The sequence below is a fragment of the Triticum aestivum genome, chromosome 5D (genome assembly GCF_018294505.1).
Source record: "Triticum aestivum cultivar Chinese Spring chromosome 5D, IWGSC CS RefSeq v2.1, whole genome shotgun sequence".
In the NCBI taxonomy this organism is placed as follows: Eukaryota; Viridiplantae; Streptophyta; class Magnoliopsida; order Poales; family Poaceae; genus Triticum; species Triticum aestivum.
Genome location: NC_057808.1, coordinates 51336514 through 51353962, shown reverse-complemented (window position 1 = coordinate 51353962; position 17449 = coordinate 51336514). Strand labels below are relative to the sequence as shown.

The window sequence follows — 17449 nt, the reverse complement described above, 5'->3', positions numbered from 1 at the left end:
AACAATTACAACCACTCATCAACTAAACCTATGAAAGTAATACCCCTCCATTTCCTAAATATAAGCCTTCTTAGAGATTTCAGTATAAACTACATACAGAGCAAAATGAGTGAATCCACACTCTAAAATACATCTATATACATCCGTATGTAGTCTATATTGAAATATCTAAAAAGACATATATTTAGGAACGGAGGGAGTAAAATTTATGAACTTCCCGTGATACAAAAAGCAATGTGCATCGTGAACCAACCTGTGGTTGGACGGTTAGAGAGACAGTGATATCCCAGCCCACCAGGATTCAAGTCCTGGTGCTCGCATAATTTCTGGATTTATTTTAGGATTTCCGGCGATGTGCTTTCAGTGAGAGGAGACGTTCCCGCCGACGACGAGACGCCTACGGTGACTTCGTAAATTTGAAGATGATATGCCGGCTCAGTCTTTCGGAGGTGCTCATAAGGGTAAGGTGTGCGTTTGTGCGTTCATAAGGGTGTGTATGCGCGTATGTATGAGCGCTTGTGTCTGTACTGATGTTAAAAAAAGAAAAAGAAATGTGCATCCCTGAAGGCTGGAGCAAACAGAGATCAGTAAGAATCAAGTGACGAGCAAACCTAGCTACACCACACACGGTGGAAAAGAAATACAGTACCAAAAACTACTGTCCCTGAAGTAGACTAGGAAACATAAAATCATTACTATGAATGAGGCCATGAGGGTAGCACGTTGAGCATGAACTCTTGAATTAATTTCACTTACTCCATAATGTAATATAGGCTAAGAAACCGCCGATTATGACGTACGGCCAGAGACACGCCAGCACCCCACGTAGGACCAAAAGCGCAAACCATTTCAAGGCCACGCCAACACCCATCCTCTTCCGAAGCACTAGCTGATCCTTGGATGTCATGTACGTGAACCAAGCAACGTCAAGCAGCGTGATAGTGGTGCCTATAACCGTAAGAGTAACTGCTGCGCCAGCCGCAGGAACCAGCGTCGCGTACATGCCCAACGCAAACGCCGCAGCCAGCGTTCGGGCTGAGCTGTTGAGGAAGAAGATGGACATGACGAAGGCTTTCATGCGCATGCTGATGTCGACAGTGGTCACTCCGGCGTACATGAGGCTGATGGTGGCCATGGCGGAGCAGAGCAACGCCAGGTTGTTGGCGATAATGAATGCCTGAAGAGAGTGGCTTGTGACAAGCACCGGCATGCCGCCCTTAATATTATCGACCTTAGGGTCATCATCTGTTCGATAGCCTCCGGGTATGGTGAAAGCTACCGCAAAGGAAATCGTCACGAGTAGCGCTGACACAACCCCAATGGTCTGTGTCGAATCCGAGATCCTTTTTTCTTCCTTCTCCTCATTTAGTTCAGGGATGCGGGTTTTACTATGAACACCGTACTGAGCATCAGCATGCACTAAAAGTTTGTGGATCGAAACCCGTCGGACCTGCAAAAAGAAAGAAAGATAGTAATTAACGTGATAGTATTCAACAACAGTCTTCTAATATATCTGCAGAGAATTTGTTTCCATGTGCATAAAGGTGTTGACAACCAGATTTGGCAACATAACTACTTCCTTTGTAAACTAATGTCTATACTACTTAAAAAGAATGTAAGATTCCCATTTCACATTTCTTTCCACCACCCCTTCGTCCAACATTCCCTTTATGATAATGAATCAACTTAATTTATTTACCTTCTGAACCAATTTCACTTTAATTTACTTACCAAACTTCTGATCAAAATATAAGGTAATTTATGGGCAGAATTTGGTAAACATTTATTTACACAATCACATTATTATGAACAGTTAAATCAAAAGCTAACACAAATATTTTATATCTCGTTGTAACGCACGTTCATTGTTCTAGTAAGTGATCTAAAATGTCTTATATTAGTTTACATATTTTATATCACTTCTTATATTAGTTTACAGAGAGAATAGCATCTAGAAGAGCTAGGAGAAGAACAGTAGGCGACTTGTCCAAGGCTTTTGGGGTTCCTTCAATGGTGGGAACCTCCTCCTCATTTGTAAACCTTGAAGCTTGTGGTTCTGAATTTGTTGTTGATGGGAATGAACCTGGATTGAGTGACACTGCTGCTGCTCATGGGGAAGCTGCTGCTGCTCATGGGAAGGAACCATGTAAGGATGCTTCTAGCTCCACTGGCAAAAGGAAAAGGGCTAGCTTGATGAGTGAAGAAGAAGTTTTGGTCATGAGCAACATGTCCGAAGCTTTCCGTGAAGTTGCTATTGCTATCAAGTCCATTGGAGAGGCACATCCTGAACTTTATGATGCTGTCATGGAGCTCCCTGGTTTTACCGAGGATGATCTGTTGATTGTCTTGGATTATCTCAACGAGAATGCCAACAGGGCTAGGAGTCACTCATTCGTGCAAATGTCGGAGACTCGTCGCACTCGCTGGGTCATGCACCACCTCTCCAAGGTCAACGGTGGAGTGCCCGTGCCCAAGGATGGACTGCCAAAGGATGGAGTGCCTGTGACTAGCGATGAAGTGCCCAAGGGTGGAGTGTGAGCAAATATGTGCTAATTCACCTAACGAAGCTGACCATATTTTATTGTATTTGGTCAGAAAAACCATGCCCCTATATATATATGCGAAGGAATGTAACATGGACCCTATGTTATGTTCCTTTGTTGGACTGTAATGTGGACAATATGAATTTGTGGCTATCTAATATGTGAACTCTAGGATGTGTTGGACTGTAATATGGATCATATGAATTTGTGGCTCTAAAATATGTGGACTCTTAAGGTGTACTTGCACTGGATACCTGATTTATGTGCACTCTCTATTATCATGATGCATTTCTTTAGCTATTTTGTGCCATCAATTGCTTATGTGTATATAAACTGCTTATATACTTGTACAAATAGCAAACATGTTGCTAAATTTTTGTTTTTCTTACTTAAATCATCTCTGCAATTTTGAAGACATGTGAATATATATTCTTTTATTACTTCAATCAGCAAAGATATCTAGTCTGGAGTGCATGTCACTAAAATTATATTCTAATTATTTTACATACATGAACAAGCACCCTAGAGTCAAATTTCACATCATACAACCTACCAAACAACATATGTTGTATCCTGCATCTCTCATGCAACCACACATGCAACAAACCAAACAAAATCTGAGCTGAGCCTGTCTCGTCTCATGCAGTACACCAAACACACATTTCAACCCATTTTTGCATGAGCTAAACCAGGCCAGCCCCAGCCAAGCTCCTTCATGCAATACATGACAGATGCACCCAGGCAACCAAACACGCCCTATGTGAACGTAGTGGTCACAAAGCACCACAAGTTTTTTTTCTAGAGACAATAAGTGATCTAAAATGTCTTATATTAGTTTACATATTTTATATGACTTCTTATATTAGTTTACCGAGAGAATATCATCTAGAAGAGCTAGGAGAAGAACAATAGACGACTTGTCCAAGGTCTCCTTTACGTGAACGTAGTGATCACAAAGCACCACAAGTTTTTTCTTAGAGACAAAAAAACTAAAAGGAGCGAGTAGCAATGCCCAAAGTTGCCAGGTGGTCCTTTAATTTCTACCAATGGATACGGAGGGGCTCCTCCTACCAATGGGGGTGAGATCTATAGCGGGGTGGCAATCAGTAAGACTCATTTGTTAAAGATGGAGTTTACATTAAACGTATGACTAAAGTCTTAGGATTAGGCATCTTTAGCCAAAAAAAGCTATGATAAAATTAACTACATAAAATAAATTGCCTTTTATATGATTCCATTCTGAAATATATATAACTTCTTAGATTCATGCACTCAAACTTTTCTAACAACGACTATTTATATACAAAATCTATTGAAATAGTGTAACTATATTTGCTATGATTATTATTATTCTAATATAAAATTTCAATTAAATAACATAGGCATACTATAAAGTAATGCAGGTCCCATCATTAAGGGAGTTAGATCACATACCAAACCAAAAAGGACACCTGGGGTCCGCATGCGCTGTGAAAGATCCAGTGCAGTTTCCCTCTCGTTATTTGATAAATTTAACATAACTTCCTTGTCCCACAGTAAAAAGCACACCGTTTCTAAAATTCCGGCCTCGACAGCAAGGTGCAACCCAGTGTTGCCATCATCATCCTGCATATTCATGATGGCTGCAAACATCTGCTTTTCTTGTAATAAAACCTGTAAAACAGGAGGAAATAGTTTTGCGTAGCCTTGTTTGGCAGCTACATGGAGGAAGGTCTTGCCCTCGGCATCACGTAGCTGGGCGCAGTCCGGGCAAATTTTGAGCAAGGTGCAAACTACACTGACTTGCTTTTCCTTAACCGCCTCATGTATGGGGAATGACCCCTTGTCGTCGCACTGATATGCAAGAGATTCCTCAGCGTCTAGTAGACACTTTACTGTTTCAAGAAACCCACATGAGGCTGCCAAATGTAGAGGTGTGCTCTCATTTGTTTGTTCCCCTTGTTTGCTGAGGTGATTGTTCCATTTCAGAAGATTTTTTGTCATACCTACAGTTATTATAAAGTAACCCCACAAAAATGTTATAATAAAGGTAGATAGAGTGACACATGAGCTCGGTGGAGGAGCCAGGAATCAATGATTGGGGGAGCCTAATGAGTCAAACTTTTGATGACAGTGGCCAAATTGTACTAATACATGTACTTTCCCTAAATCTAAGGGGTCAAGTGTACAAATTAAGCATTTATATGTGCCAACGTGGGATCATCGGGGAAGCCATATATAACTCCTGCCGGGCCCCCCTACCTCCACCACCGCATGAGCACCAACTATTTTATGAAGTTAAGATACAAGAATAAGCAGAAATACCATATGGTTAGCTGGCCTGACATTTGTAAGCCTCGGGACCAAGGAGGACTAGGTATCGTGTGCTCGAAGCGCATGAATATTGCTCTCCTATCCCGATGGCTTTGGCGCATTTCGCAAGGGCAAGGCGGCCTCTGGTTAGATATAATCCGGGCCAAGTACCTGCGTGGACAACCCCTTGCTTTCTGTCAGCGTTCAGGCGGCTCTCAGTTTTGGCAGTCGATTATCCAGCTTCTGCCGGTCCTCCACATTGGGACATCCATCTCGGTTGGTTCGGGTTCTGCGACCTTGTTCTGGTTCGACCATTGGGCTGGTGACTCCCCATTCGCGGCGCGGTTCCCCGACCTCTTCTCCATCGCTGTGGACCCAACCATCTCCGTCGAGAGGGCCCTTATTGACTTAGGGCGCCTCACCTTCCGGAGACCGTTCGGTCCTTCGGAATCCGCCGCTTGGCGCGAGTTGCTTGATTGCATCGCCCTGCACGAACCGGCCGTCGACTCTGGCCCGGACCAGGTTAGGTGGCGTCTTGAGCCTTCCGGCCAATTCTCCACCAAGTCCCTCTACCAGGCAATTGCTCCCTCCATCGCCCCGCCCCCCTCCCGGCGGTTTGGTCCATCCATCTGCCTCTGAAGATCCGGATCTTCATGTGGCAATGGATTCGCGCACGGATCCCGTCTGGGGTGGAGGTCCGCAAGCGCAACGGCCCTGGGACGGGCATCTGCCCGCTTTGCGATGTTCCCGAAGACTCGAATCACATCTTCTTCACGTGCATGTCTGCTCAGTTTCTATGGAGCTGCTTTAGGTAGGTGGTCGGTGGCAATTGGTGTCACACCAACTTCCCCGACCTATTCGCCGAACTCCAGATATCCCCCCTACCTTCTCGCCACATTAGGTGGCTTGAGATTGGGGCGCTAGCGTGGACCCTCTGGACGATCCGCAATAAACTTGTGATCCAGCGCATTCCTCTTCGGCGGGCCACTGACGCTCTATTCAAACTGTCTGGTTACTTGCAGCTCTGGCGGCCGCTTAGCTGCCCTTCGGACCGGGACGCCATCACCGCCTTCAATGCCGACCTCTGCTCGATGGCCGCTTGTCTGTCGCCGCCTGCTCCCCCGCCGCCACCGGAGCCTGATTAGGGCCGCCATTAGTCGCCGTGCCGGCGCCCCTTGTGTTTCCTTTTATTTTTAGGGCTTGTTTAGCTGTGCCCTCAGCAGAACCTATGTACTTTGTGTCGTGAGACTTGGGTGTGTGTCTGTTCTGAACTATGCTTGTATGTGTGTTCTCGGCGGTTTGCTTTATTTATAAAGCGGGGTGAAAGCCTTTTTTGGTATAATTCTTCCCATGGATGTATTTGATGGTATATCAGCAGTCAACTCAAAAATTCTCCCTCGGCTCTAAATTAATTAAAGTTATGGCTTTCTCCGGATCAAACTTACTCAAGTTTGATCAAGCCTATTGAAAAATATACTAACATCTAGAACACAAAATTAGCTCGATTAGGTCCTTTCAAAAAGAATGCTTTATACTATATATTTGATGTTGTGTAGATCTCATATTTTCCTATGGACATGCTTAAACTTGAACAAGTTTGACTTAGGACAAACCTAGAATTTCATTTCATCTAGAACCGAGGGAGTAGCAAATATATAAAGAAAGAAAGACATATATGTTTGTGTTTGGTGAACACCAACTAGCGAGAGGTTTCCAAAGTTCAAACAAAAGGTAGCAAATGCATGGAAATACAACATCCTAGCTAATGCTGCAACAAGGGAAGATAGAATATTCATTTATATGTTCATATTTACTAATTTGAGGCTCTTTTAAGACCATTATATCAACCCATATCATCTTACAAATATCTTAAGCATATTCAATTTATGTAATGGGCGAAAGTTGCGACTAAATAAAATTGCATGGTCATGACAAAAAGAAAAGTGCGTGCATGAAAGAGACCAACTTGACGGAGGTTTAGTGGGTCATTTCATATTTTGTTTCAATGGTATATCTGATGGACACATGATTTCAAATTAATTAAAGCATAACTATACCTGGTCATGGGCAACCCGGCCCGGACGGCCTGACCCGACCCGACCTTTGCCCACAGGCCGGGCCTGGGCCTAGATTTTAAGCCCAATGGCCAGGCCGGGCCGGGCTCAGGCCCGTCATATTTGTGGTTTAAGGAAGAGGCCTGGCCCGAGGCCCGATGGGCTTTTGACTGATGGGTCGGGATTGAGCCTGATTTTTAGGCCTGGCGGCCGGGCCGGGCCGGGCTTGGGCCTAGGTTTTCTGCATCGGGCTTTGGTAGGCCCGGCCCGGCCGACGGATGGCCAGGTATAAGCATAACCAGGGCAATGGTGATCTATTATCTTAATAACAACCAGACAATGAAAACATAACATTGGCGAGTTTAAAAGTCTAACAAGTTTAAACCAGATTTTACCATGCATGATGTGTTATGATGAATGATATAGTAGCATATAGTGTAACTCACTTGTGCTCCTGAGAACGGCAACATGCAAGACGTTTTGTCCATTTGGTCCAGAGTTGGAGAGCCCCGGGTCCTGCTCATGCAGTCCCTCGGCAATATCCTCACGCCCTAACGAGACGGCCAGGTACAGTGGCGACGTGCCGCTTGCAAGAGGGAAACGAGTCAGTTTTGGATCCGCGACCCATAACTCATGGACCATTGCCCGAACTGTCTCCTTGTCCGACAAGCGGAGGGCCGCATGGAGAGCCGTCTCCCCCTGCTCGTTCTGCTTCCTCAGTGCTGCCTTCACCCTGTCGTCGCCGCCCTCAGCTTTCGCCAGACAGATGAGGTGAGTGACCATTTTCAGCATCCCAGCTCTAGCAGCGCAATGGAAGGGCGTGTCGCCCTTCTTGTTGCGTGCGTCCAGGAGGTGCTTGGCCGTGCAGTAGATGCCCCTCGCGCTCTCCAGGAACTCGTCACCGTCTCCACTGGACGCCACGACATGGAGGACGTTGTTCAGCTCCACGTCCAAGGTGATCGTCATTGCAGAATTATCAACGACGTCGGCCTGCTCGTCATCGATGACGATGTTGATGAGGCCTCCGGGCGGGACAGCATGAACCGCCGGCGGAGTGGCGCCGGCACCGCTATTGCCCATAAGAACATTTAGCGGTGTCCAGTGGCCCTTTCGGGCGGCCATCAGCAGCTTGGGGTGCTGCTGCACCACCGCCGGTTTTGCGTTTGCCTCCTTGTCCTTTGGCGGCCCGGAAGGTGCTTTTCCCCCCGACTCCATTGGCGTCAACCTGACGTGCTGTGTATTCTCTAGTGGTAATTGGTATAGTACGTTGTACTAAGTAGCACGATGGAGCAGTTCTCCCTCTATGTGTATATATAGTACAGTTAGCTGCAGCCTCAAAATATATAGAGACAACAAAAGTTGTTATTCGTCCACTTGGTTAGGAATCGTTCATTGTGTGTAGCAGCTTTACTCCGATCCTTTGGTTCGGTTCGAATTTGATTCTGCACAATTTGATGACACGGACTACTTGGATGCAACCACTAAGGCCGGTCTTTCTTTAACGATTTTGTGAAGATGAAGGCACCAGCTGGAGGTCCTTTATCAATCATTATTACTTCCTCCGTTCCAAAATAGATGACTTAACTTTATACTAACTTTAGTACAAAATTAGTATAAAGCTGGGTCATTTATTTTGAAATCGAGGGAATAGTACACAATAACCTATCGGAATGGCATATTAAATACCATCGTTCTGTAATCTGCATTAGAAAAGGTTCTCTTTTTTAAGTTGGAAGTGAACTTAATTTATTTTTTTTAAAAAGGAGGATATACCCCCGGCCTCTACATCTGTACGGTGCATGCAGCCATATTATTAATTATTCACAAAGACCATACAAGGTGATACATCAATAAGCCGGAAGCCACCCATCTTGGCAACACCGTTGCTACTCCTATCTACTTAATGAAGGCGTGCCGTATGTCCGGGCCTAATACAAAACAGACATTGCATCAAAGCCTAACATCTAAAGCCGGGTGTCCCATCCAAGACACTACCTGGATTGGGTCCCACACCGGCCTGGCACACTCCCAGTGAGCAGCGCACGCTGCAAGGGCCGTCACCTCCATCATCCCTCGGTCCATCCTCACAGCAGAACTGAAGCACCGACCTTGCCAGGCCTATCTGCCATCAACGCCACCATGACGCCAGATAGCTTCCTCCTCCTGCACGAGTCCATCTCCGCGCATCAGACGCCGAGTCTCCACAGCGCCACGCCGTCGAGATCCGCCACCATCAATGTGTAAGATGAAGCACCACTCCACCAAAGTCGCCGTCCTCTAGTCCCTCGAGCCCGTGTGCACCTCCAAGAATGACGCCCCCATGGAGGAAACGACACCAGAGAGCCGCCGTCATCCGATCTACTGATCTAGGGTTTCCCCCGAAGGTAGCAGAGAGTGGCCTTGAACTTCTCCACGGCGATGCCTTCAGGAAGGGAACGACGCAGACAGCGTCGCCATCACCGGCCTTGGCAATAGCCAAAAGCAGGTTTTCACCCAGATATGATTGAAGACCTCCATCTCTCGTGCACGGGTCGCCGCCATCCTTGCCAGGATCTGGATGATCCCACTGCCAGATCTCAGCAAGGAGAAGCCCCCCCCCAACCGAGACCCGTCGGCCGAGCAGGGGAGGCCGAGACCGCGCCCGCAGGACCAGATCCGCGATGGATCCGTGCCCACGCCATCGTCCCGGAGTCAGCCCCGCGCGCAGCCGCCACCGCCTGCCGAGGCCCGCCGCCGCGCGCCCCGCCACCGCTCGCCGAGGCCTGCCACGTCGCGCCAAACCGCGAGCGCCGCAGGACACCGCCGCCTGCCGCCTTGATCCGCCGCCCGCGAAGGAAGGGGAGCCGGGAGAGGGAGTCCCCCCACCGCCGCCGTCTGGCACGCGGGTTTCACCCGGCGGCGGCGCGAGGAGGGGAGGAGGAGAGGGCAGCGGCGGCGCCTAGGGTTGGAGAGCCCACGAGTCGCCCAGGGTGGGGGCGACGCGAGGGACGCCTAGGAAGTGAACTTAAATACATAAGCAAGAAAAAATCAACTGCAAGTTGTCTGAAAAAGTTTACACGACAGGCTGGTTTTCTATGGATAATAGTTTCTGTATTGACAGCTAAGTTGTCGCCATACTCCTAAACAGGAAAGGCCTATTACAGTTTTTCCTTCCCTTGGCTCAGATGTAAGCTTATTCTTAGTTAATTCCAAAAGAAACACCATTATTATTGCTAGCACTAAAAAAAAGACACATCCGTGACATTTTGGGCCGAACGAAAATCTTTTCTGTCATACTTATGACACTTCTATGACGATAATTGTGACAAAACCCGGTATCATCATAGATGTGGTGGGGCCCTACTTCTATGACAAAAAATCATGACAGCAAATGGGCTTTTCGTCCTGGGCGGGCCGGAGACGCAGCTGCATGACATTCTTTGGGCCGTCCATGACGGGAAAAACCATGGTAGAAGCGAGGGCGCGGAAAATATCGGGGAGTCCCCGGTTACGGTGGGTGGTCGGGGCCGAGCGATGCGCGTTACTCTCGTACGTACACGCATGTGTGCGAGGCGTTGGGGTCTAACTGAACCCGAGCGAGGCATTGGGCTCTAACTGAACCCGAGCGATTGCACTGCAGGCTACGCGTTACTGAACCCGAGCGATCGATCGATGGCTGTTAACTGAACCCGATCGAGTGATTCCTTCGCTACTGCTGCTAACTGAAGCGGATCGATGCTGCCTCTGGATGAACAGTGAGCGTTGCGGGGGGGTTTGGATGAACAGTTCCCGGTGCGGGTGGATGAACGGGACCCTGTGGTGTTGCCTCTGGATGAACAGTACCCCGATCGATCGAGCCGGTTGGGGCTGGATGAACAGGACCCCGTGGAGGGCTGGATGAATAGGACCCCGTGGAGGGCTGGATGAACAGGACCACCCCGTGGAGGGCAGGATGAACAGTAGACGGTGAAGGGCAGGACGAATAGTAGCCCGTGGAGGGGTGGTTGAACAGGAGCCCGTGGAGAGGGCTGGTTGAACAACAGCCGGTGGAGTAGCGCGCAGTGGAGGCTGGATGGACAGGAGCCCGTGGATGAACAGTCGCAGGTGGAGGCTGGACGAGGTCGACGGTGGATGAACAGTAGCCCGTGGAGGCTAGAGGGGGTCGACGGTGGAGATGAACAGTATCCCGTGGAGTCCCGTTTTGCGGTACGCCACACCCCTCCCGATGAACAGGACCCCCGTTTCGACCGTAGCGCTCCAACACAAGTCTGTTTCCTCCGTTTTATGGTACGCCATACTCCTCACGATCAACAGGACCCCCGTTTCGACCGTAGGAGGTCCGTTTCCTCCGTTTTGCGGTACGCCAGACCCCTCAGATGAACAGGATCCCGTTTCGAACGTGGCCGATCGAACACAAGGTCGTTTCCTCCGTTCTGCGGTACGCCATGCCTCATTTTCATCGGCTGTTCCGTCCAAGCCCTCCCGATGAACACGACGACGCATTCCGTTCTGACCCAGCCGGTTGGCTCCCCATGAACACGACGACGACGTTGTTTCTCCGTTCCGACCCAGCCATGTACACGAGCCCTGGCCGTACGTATGCGCGAGTAGGCGTTCGAGACCCTACCCGTCTGTACGTACGTGGCCGTATTTTCTTTCTTGCACACTGGCCGTTGTACGTACGTGTACATGCTACGTGCGCGCCTCTACTATGACACGTGCGCGCCTCTACATCGATCAGTATGTACGTACACGTTCGCGACCAGAATGACAACGCTACGTACGCTTCGACGAGGTGGGTCCCGATTGTCAGGCAGTTCCTTGCGTGCGAAGATGTAGCTGGAGGGTCCCAACAGTCAGGGGGGCGAATCGTGTTTTTTTTTTGCCCGGACGCACTTTCTTGCTTGCGAAGATGTAGCTGGTGGGTCCCAGCAGTCAGGGGGAAACATTTTTTCTCGCGAAATACGGTGGCCCGTCCGGTGGGTCCCCGCTGTCAGGTGGATGAATAATTATTTTGCGCGTAATAAGGAGGCACTGCCTTGCTGCGGCCGTGGACCCAGCTGTCAGCCTCTCCACGTACAGTCCACGTCCGATGGAAGCCGTTCCTTGACCACGTTGACCACGCCGCGCCGAGAGCACCAGGGCGGTGGACGACGGCGAGGCCTAGGAAGGGGACGACACAGAGCCGGGGAAGACGCGGCATTGGATGCCCACGCGTAGAGGAGTATGAGGGTTCACTGGTTCGCTGCGGTGTGAGGCTGCCGTCGCCGCAGAATAACAGGGGGTGTGAGTGAGTAGAGGGATGGCCTGGCCAGTGGTGGGAGTAGTAGGGGCGGTGAGGCCTCCGCTGCATCGCAGCCGGCCACGGGAGGCAGGAGTACGAGGCACGACCGGCGCTGGTTTGGGCGGCTGGAACAAGAAGACCAGAGGTTGAAGAAGCACTACGGCCGTTGGATGGACATCGTACGGTCAGTGGAGCTAGAATCGTGCATATTGACTAAGTTGACAAAGCCCTCCGTCCCCGTCAACTTAGTAGGCCCACAAGTCAGCCTACCACTATACTGGGTCCCAGCTAGCAGGGGGAGTATTCATTTTTTTGTGCGTAATAAGGAGGCACTTCCTTGCGTGCGAAGATATAGCTGGTGGGTCCAAGCTGTCAGCGGCGGTAACGTTTTTTTCGCGAAATACAGAGGCCCTTTCGGTGGGTCCCAGATGCCAGGTGGAGGAATAATTATTTTGCGCGTAATAAGGAGGCATTTCCTTGCGTGCGGCCGTGGACCCAGCTGTCAGCCTCTCCACGTACAGTCCACTTCAGATGCATGTCGGTCGTTGACCACGTTGACCAGGCCGCGCCGAGAGCACCAGGGCTGTGGACGACGGCGAGGCCTAGGAAGGGAACGACATGGAGGCAGGGAAGACTCGGCAGTTGTTTCCCACGCGGAGGGGAGTACGACTGTATGAGGGTTTACTAGTTTGTCTGCTGTTGCCGGAGAATACCAGCAGGTGTGGGTGAGTAGAGGGATGGCTAGGCCAGCGATGGGAGTACGGTGGGGCGGTGAGGCCTGCGCGGCAGCATAGCCGGACGCGGGGAGGAGGGGGCAGGCACTCCCGCCGGCGCTTGTTTGAGCGGTTGGATCAGGAAGAGCAGAGATTGAAGAAGCATGACGGCCGTTGGATGGAAATCCAACAGTCACTGCTTGTGCGTCAACCTTATTTTTTAGGAAAGCCTCAAATCTGTGGAAAACAACATACAATCAATCTACCATTATTTCTAATAATTTACAGCCCATTTGCTAATTCTTAAGTGTTTTTTGAGCCTATATTCTTTTTGTTAGCATTACAGGTCATATTGTGGCCACGGTTAAAAAATTATATGAAATTTTGCATATTTCGGTGCGGTCCGAACTGTTTTTAATCCCGAAATTTCGAGTCACATTCAAACTGATTTTAAAAATAAATGTATATCAATATAAAATCCAACAAATTGTCCACGCATCAAAATCAATGCAATTTAAAATCTCAAAATGAAAAAAAAGAAATTTGAAACCAATTGCCGGTTTGATGTGTTTTAAAAATGTACAGCCCATTTCTCATTACTGATAGGCCATTTACTCGGCCAGCCGAACGAAGCTCTCCTCGTCTTGAAAGATTTGCAGCCCAACATGCCTGACAAAATGACTTACTTGGCAAATCACGAAAAAACTGGGTTGTGGCCGTGGACCCAGCTCCGGCGGTGGACCCAGCTGTCAGCCTCTCCACGTACAGTAGTCTTCCGATGGAAGTCGGTTGTTGATCACATTGACCACGCGGCGCCGAGAGCACCAATGTAGTGGACGACGGTGAGGCCTAGGAAGGGGATGACGCGGAGCCGGGGAAGACACAGGAGTGGATGCCCATGCGGAGAGAAGTACGAGGGTTCACTGGTTCGGCTGCGGTGTGAGGCTGCCATCACCACAGAATAACAGGGGGTGTGTGTGAGTGGAGGGATGGCCTGGCCAGCGGTGGGAGTAGTATGGGGGCAGTGAGGCCTCCACGGCAGCACAGCCGGCCACGGGAGGCAGGAGCAGACGGCACAACCGGCGCTGCTTTGGGCGGCTGGAGCAAGAAGACCAGAGGTTGAGGAAGCACTATGGCCGTTGGATGAACATCGTACGGTCACTGGAGCTAGAATCGTTCATATTTACTAAGTTGACAAAGCCCTCTGTCCCCGTCAACTTAGTAGGCCCACAAGTCAGCCACCCACTATGGTGGGTCCCAGCTAGCAGGGGGTATTCATTTTTTTCTGCGTCATAAGGAGGCTCTTCCTTGCATGCGAAGATCTAGCTGGTGGGTCCGACCTGTCAGCGGGGGGAACGTTTTTTCTGTGAAATACATAAGCCCTTCCCATGGGTCCTAGCTGTCAGGTGGAGGAATCATTATTTTGCGCGTAATAAGGAGGCATTTTCTTGCGTGCGGCCGTGGACCCAGCTGTCAGCCTCTCCACATACAGTCCACTTCCGATGGATGTCGTTCATTGACCACGTTGACCAGGCCGCGCCGAGAGCACCAAGGCGGTGGACGACAGCGAGGCCTAGGAAGGGAACGACACGGAGGCAGGGAAGACTCGACAGTATTTCCCACGCGTAGGGGAGTACGACTGTACGAGGGTTTACTGGTTCGTATGCCGTCGCCGGAGAATAACAGCAGGTGTGGGTGGGTAGAGGGATGGCTAGGCCAGCGATGGGAGTACGTTGGGGCGGTGAGGCCTGCGCAGCAGCATAGCCGGCCGCGGGAGGAGGGAGCAGGTAGTCCCGCCGGCGCTTGTTTGAGCGGCTGGAGCAGGAAAAGCAGAGATTGAAGAAGCACGATAGTCGTTGGATGGACATCCAACAGTCACTGCTCTCGTGTGCATTATTTCTAATAATGTACAGCCCATTTGCTAATTCTTAAGAATTTTTTTGGAGCCTATCTTCTTTTTGTTAGCATTACACCCCATATTATGGCCACGGTTAAAAAGTAAACAAATTTTTTGCATATTTCGGTGCGGTCAACTATTTTTAATCCTGAAATATCGATTCACATTCAAACTATTTTGAAAAATAATTTATATAAATATGAAATCCAAATAATTGTCCACGCATAAAAATCAATGGAATTTAAAATCTTGTAATGAAAAAATTGAAACTAATTCCCGGTTTGATGTGTTTTAAAAATGTATAGCCCATTTCTGGGCAAACCGAATGAAACTCTCCTCGTCTTGAAAGATTTGTAGCCCAGTAGGGCTGATAAACCAAGTAGCCCTCGTTTGGGTATTTCTTCAAAAAATTAGAACTGGGCTAGCCATTTTCAGTAAGAAAAAAACACAACTGGGCACATGATGTGGTAAACATAAATAAAACCCTGGCTAGACGGGCCAAGGCCCCAGCACAGCCCCGTTGTTACCCTGATCCGTCGCTAAAACTAGTATAACAACTGCTTGTTCCTCAAAAAAAACTGCGCGACCTGCTGGGTCCCTGGTGTCAGCCGCTCGTAGTGTAATTCTCTCGTTTATTGACTACGTTGACAATGGCGTGAGCCCCAGATGTCCAACCATTAGGAAGAACCATATTTTTGGGCTTGTAATATAGAGGCACTTGCTTGCGTACTGCCATGACGCTGGTGGGTCCCTACTGTCTTCCTAGCTTTCCGCTTCTCCTTTATTTTTTCTTGATGCATCTCCTAGACAGTCTTCGTCTCGGTGCTCTTTCTCTCAAGGATATGTTTGCTGAGGTCCTCAAACTCCACGTTGAATGTTATCTCCATGTCATGGTCATCAGTTTGTTCCTCATCAAATTTATCTCCTTGTAGTAAAAGAGCCAATCTTTCCTTGTTTGTTAACTTTCTTTTCCCTACACCATTTGGCAGAGACTCGTCACCAAAATGGTCTACATCATCATCTGATGCACTGTCATCACTTGGTAAAAGTATTCTAGGGTCATCTAACTGCAACAGAAAAAAATTGATAGGTGGTCTATGGACCTGTATGTTATTTTTATTATTTCTAGTGTTCCTTGTACTGAAGTAAATAGCATAAATCGACCACAATTTGGGCTAGGGTTCCGGAAAACTACCACTTATTCAAAATTTCCAAAAACATACCACAAAGTTGGTTTTTGATTTCAACAAACCCAACTGACCATGCGGTTTAAAATTGATCTAGTTTATGACAGGTCGGGTTTGTTCCTAAAGAAACCGTTTGTTTTACTGGTTGTTTGACTGTTAATTTACATCTCGGGACCACATGTAATCTCTCTCTCTTCCTTCCTCTTCTCTCCCTCTCATTCACTGATCTCTCTCTCTCTCTCTAAAGCCAAGGTCGGCCACAACGTTTGTTTTACTGGTTGTTTTACTGGTTGTTTTACTGGTTGTTTGACTGTTAACTTATGACTGGTTCGGGTGCGGGTGCGTGTTGGGGCTGACGTCGCCGGAGAATAACAAGACGTGTGGGGGGATATAGGGAGGGACTGGCCAACGTTGGAGGGTACGTACGGTAGGGCGGTGGAGGCGCAGCCAGCCATGGGAGGTGGGAGCAAGCGGAGCCGACGGGGTGGTTTGGTTTGGGTGGCTGGAGGAAGAAGAAGACAAGAGATAGAAGATACACGACAGATGTTGGATGTCAATCCAACGGCTGGTAGGCGGAATCATTTGTTGACTGGCTAGTAAGTCGACACCACCTTGGATAGGCTATTTCCTCGCGGGTCCCAAATGTCAGAATCCAAATCCGTCACGGTCATGCAGCCCTTCCTATGAAAATTTACAGCCCATTTGATGTGCTAGTTGGAAATAAGTTTGTGGGTGCTGGTGGGGGCTAATGACTTGGCTTCTGTAATGCACAGTGAGCTCAAGCAGCCGGCGAGAGTGATGTTATTTCCCTTGGTTGGGATTTGTTAGTTGTTACAATATTTCACTTTAAATTAAACGACTTGCAAGCCATTTGCCTTGCTTCAAAGAAAATATGACAGTCACAGCCGATTTGAAAAGGGCAAGAATATCTAACTTCAGCTTACAAACTGTACAAAAGCACGAGGGTTAATTGTTCATCAGGTTTACAAAAAAACCAGGTTGAAAAGGGCAACAACATCTAACTCCAGCACTGTTTTTGGCAGTCACAGTTAAATGGATCGGTCAGGTACATAGAATGAACATCCTGGGTCGTAAAATTTACTGGATTATGACCACACTATGTTGTATATAGAAGCCCGGCACGTTCAGAAGCTCTTTTGCCCACCTGAAACTCCTTTTTTGCTCTTCCACATACCCATCCGTCAAAACCATGCTGGTGATAAACTTAAGCCTGATGGACAATAGTAACCACGCATTCAGCAGGAAGAATGTGACAAATCTAGTGTTTGCACGGTTGGCTACGTATCGTTCTAGCGTTATTGTCTTCAATCGAATCTCATGAGAAGTGAGAAAATCCCGATGCTTACGAATCCACCGATTGGTTATAACTTTCTTACCCCGTCATGTTGCCTAAATAGACATGAAGATTGAAAACAGTTAAGGTCTAAAAAAAGGAGTGTCGAAAGAGCAACAGCTGAACGGTTAATTCTAGTACACTAT

General features: G+C 48.5%; 1 protein-coding gene across 1 annotated transcript; it reads right to left on the bottom strand.

The window, feature by feature from the left end:
* Nucleotides 1-1657: 1657 nt before the first annotated feature.
* Nucleotides 1658-8183, bottom strand: LOC123119386 (ankyrin repeat-containing protein At5g02620). Its single transcript, XM_044539183.1, has 2 exons — nt 7336-8183; nt 1658-4528 (listed from the first exon to the last, which is right to left on the bottom strand). Exons 1-2 carry the CDS (start codon nt 8102-8104, stop codon nt 3909-3911), a joined length of 1389 nt encoding a protein of 462 aa, XP_044395118.1. The 5' UTR covers nt 8105-8183; the 3' UTR covers nt 1658-3908.
* Nucleotides 8184-17449: the final 9266 nt, after the last annotated feature.

Excerpts from the sequence above, each read along its gene's own strand:
- LOC123119386 (XM_044539183.1), bottom strand. The coding sequence starts at position 8,104 with ATGGAGTCGGGGGGAAAAGCACCTTCCGGGCCGCCAAAGGACAAGGAG. Across the intron at positions 4,529-7,335 it reads TGCCGTTCTCAGGAGCACAA|GTATGACAAAAAATCTTCTG; the intron begins GTGAGTTACACT and ends TAATAACTGTAG.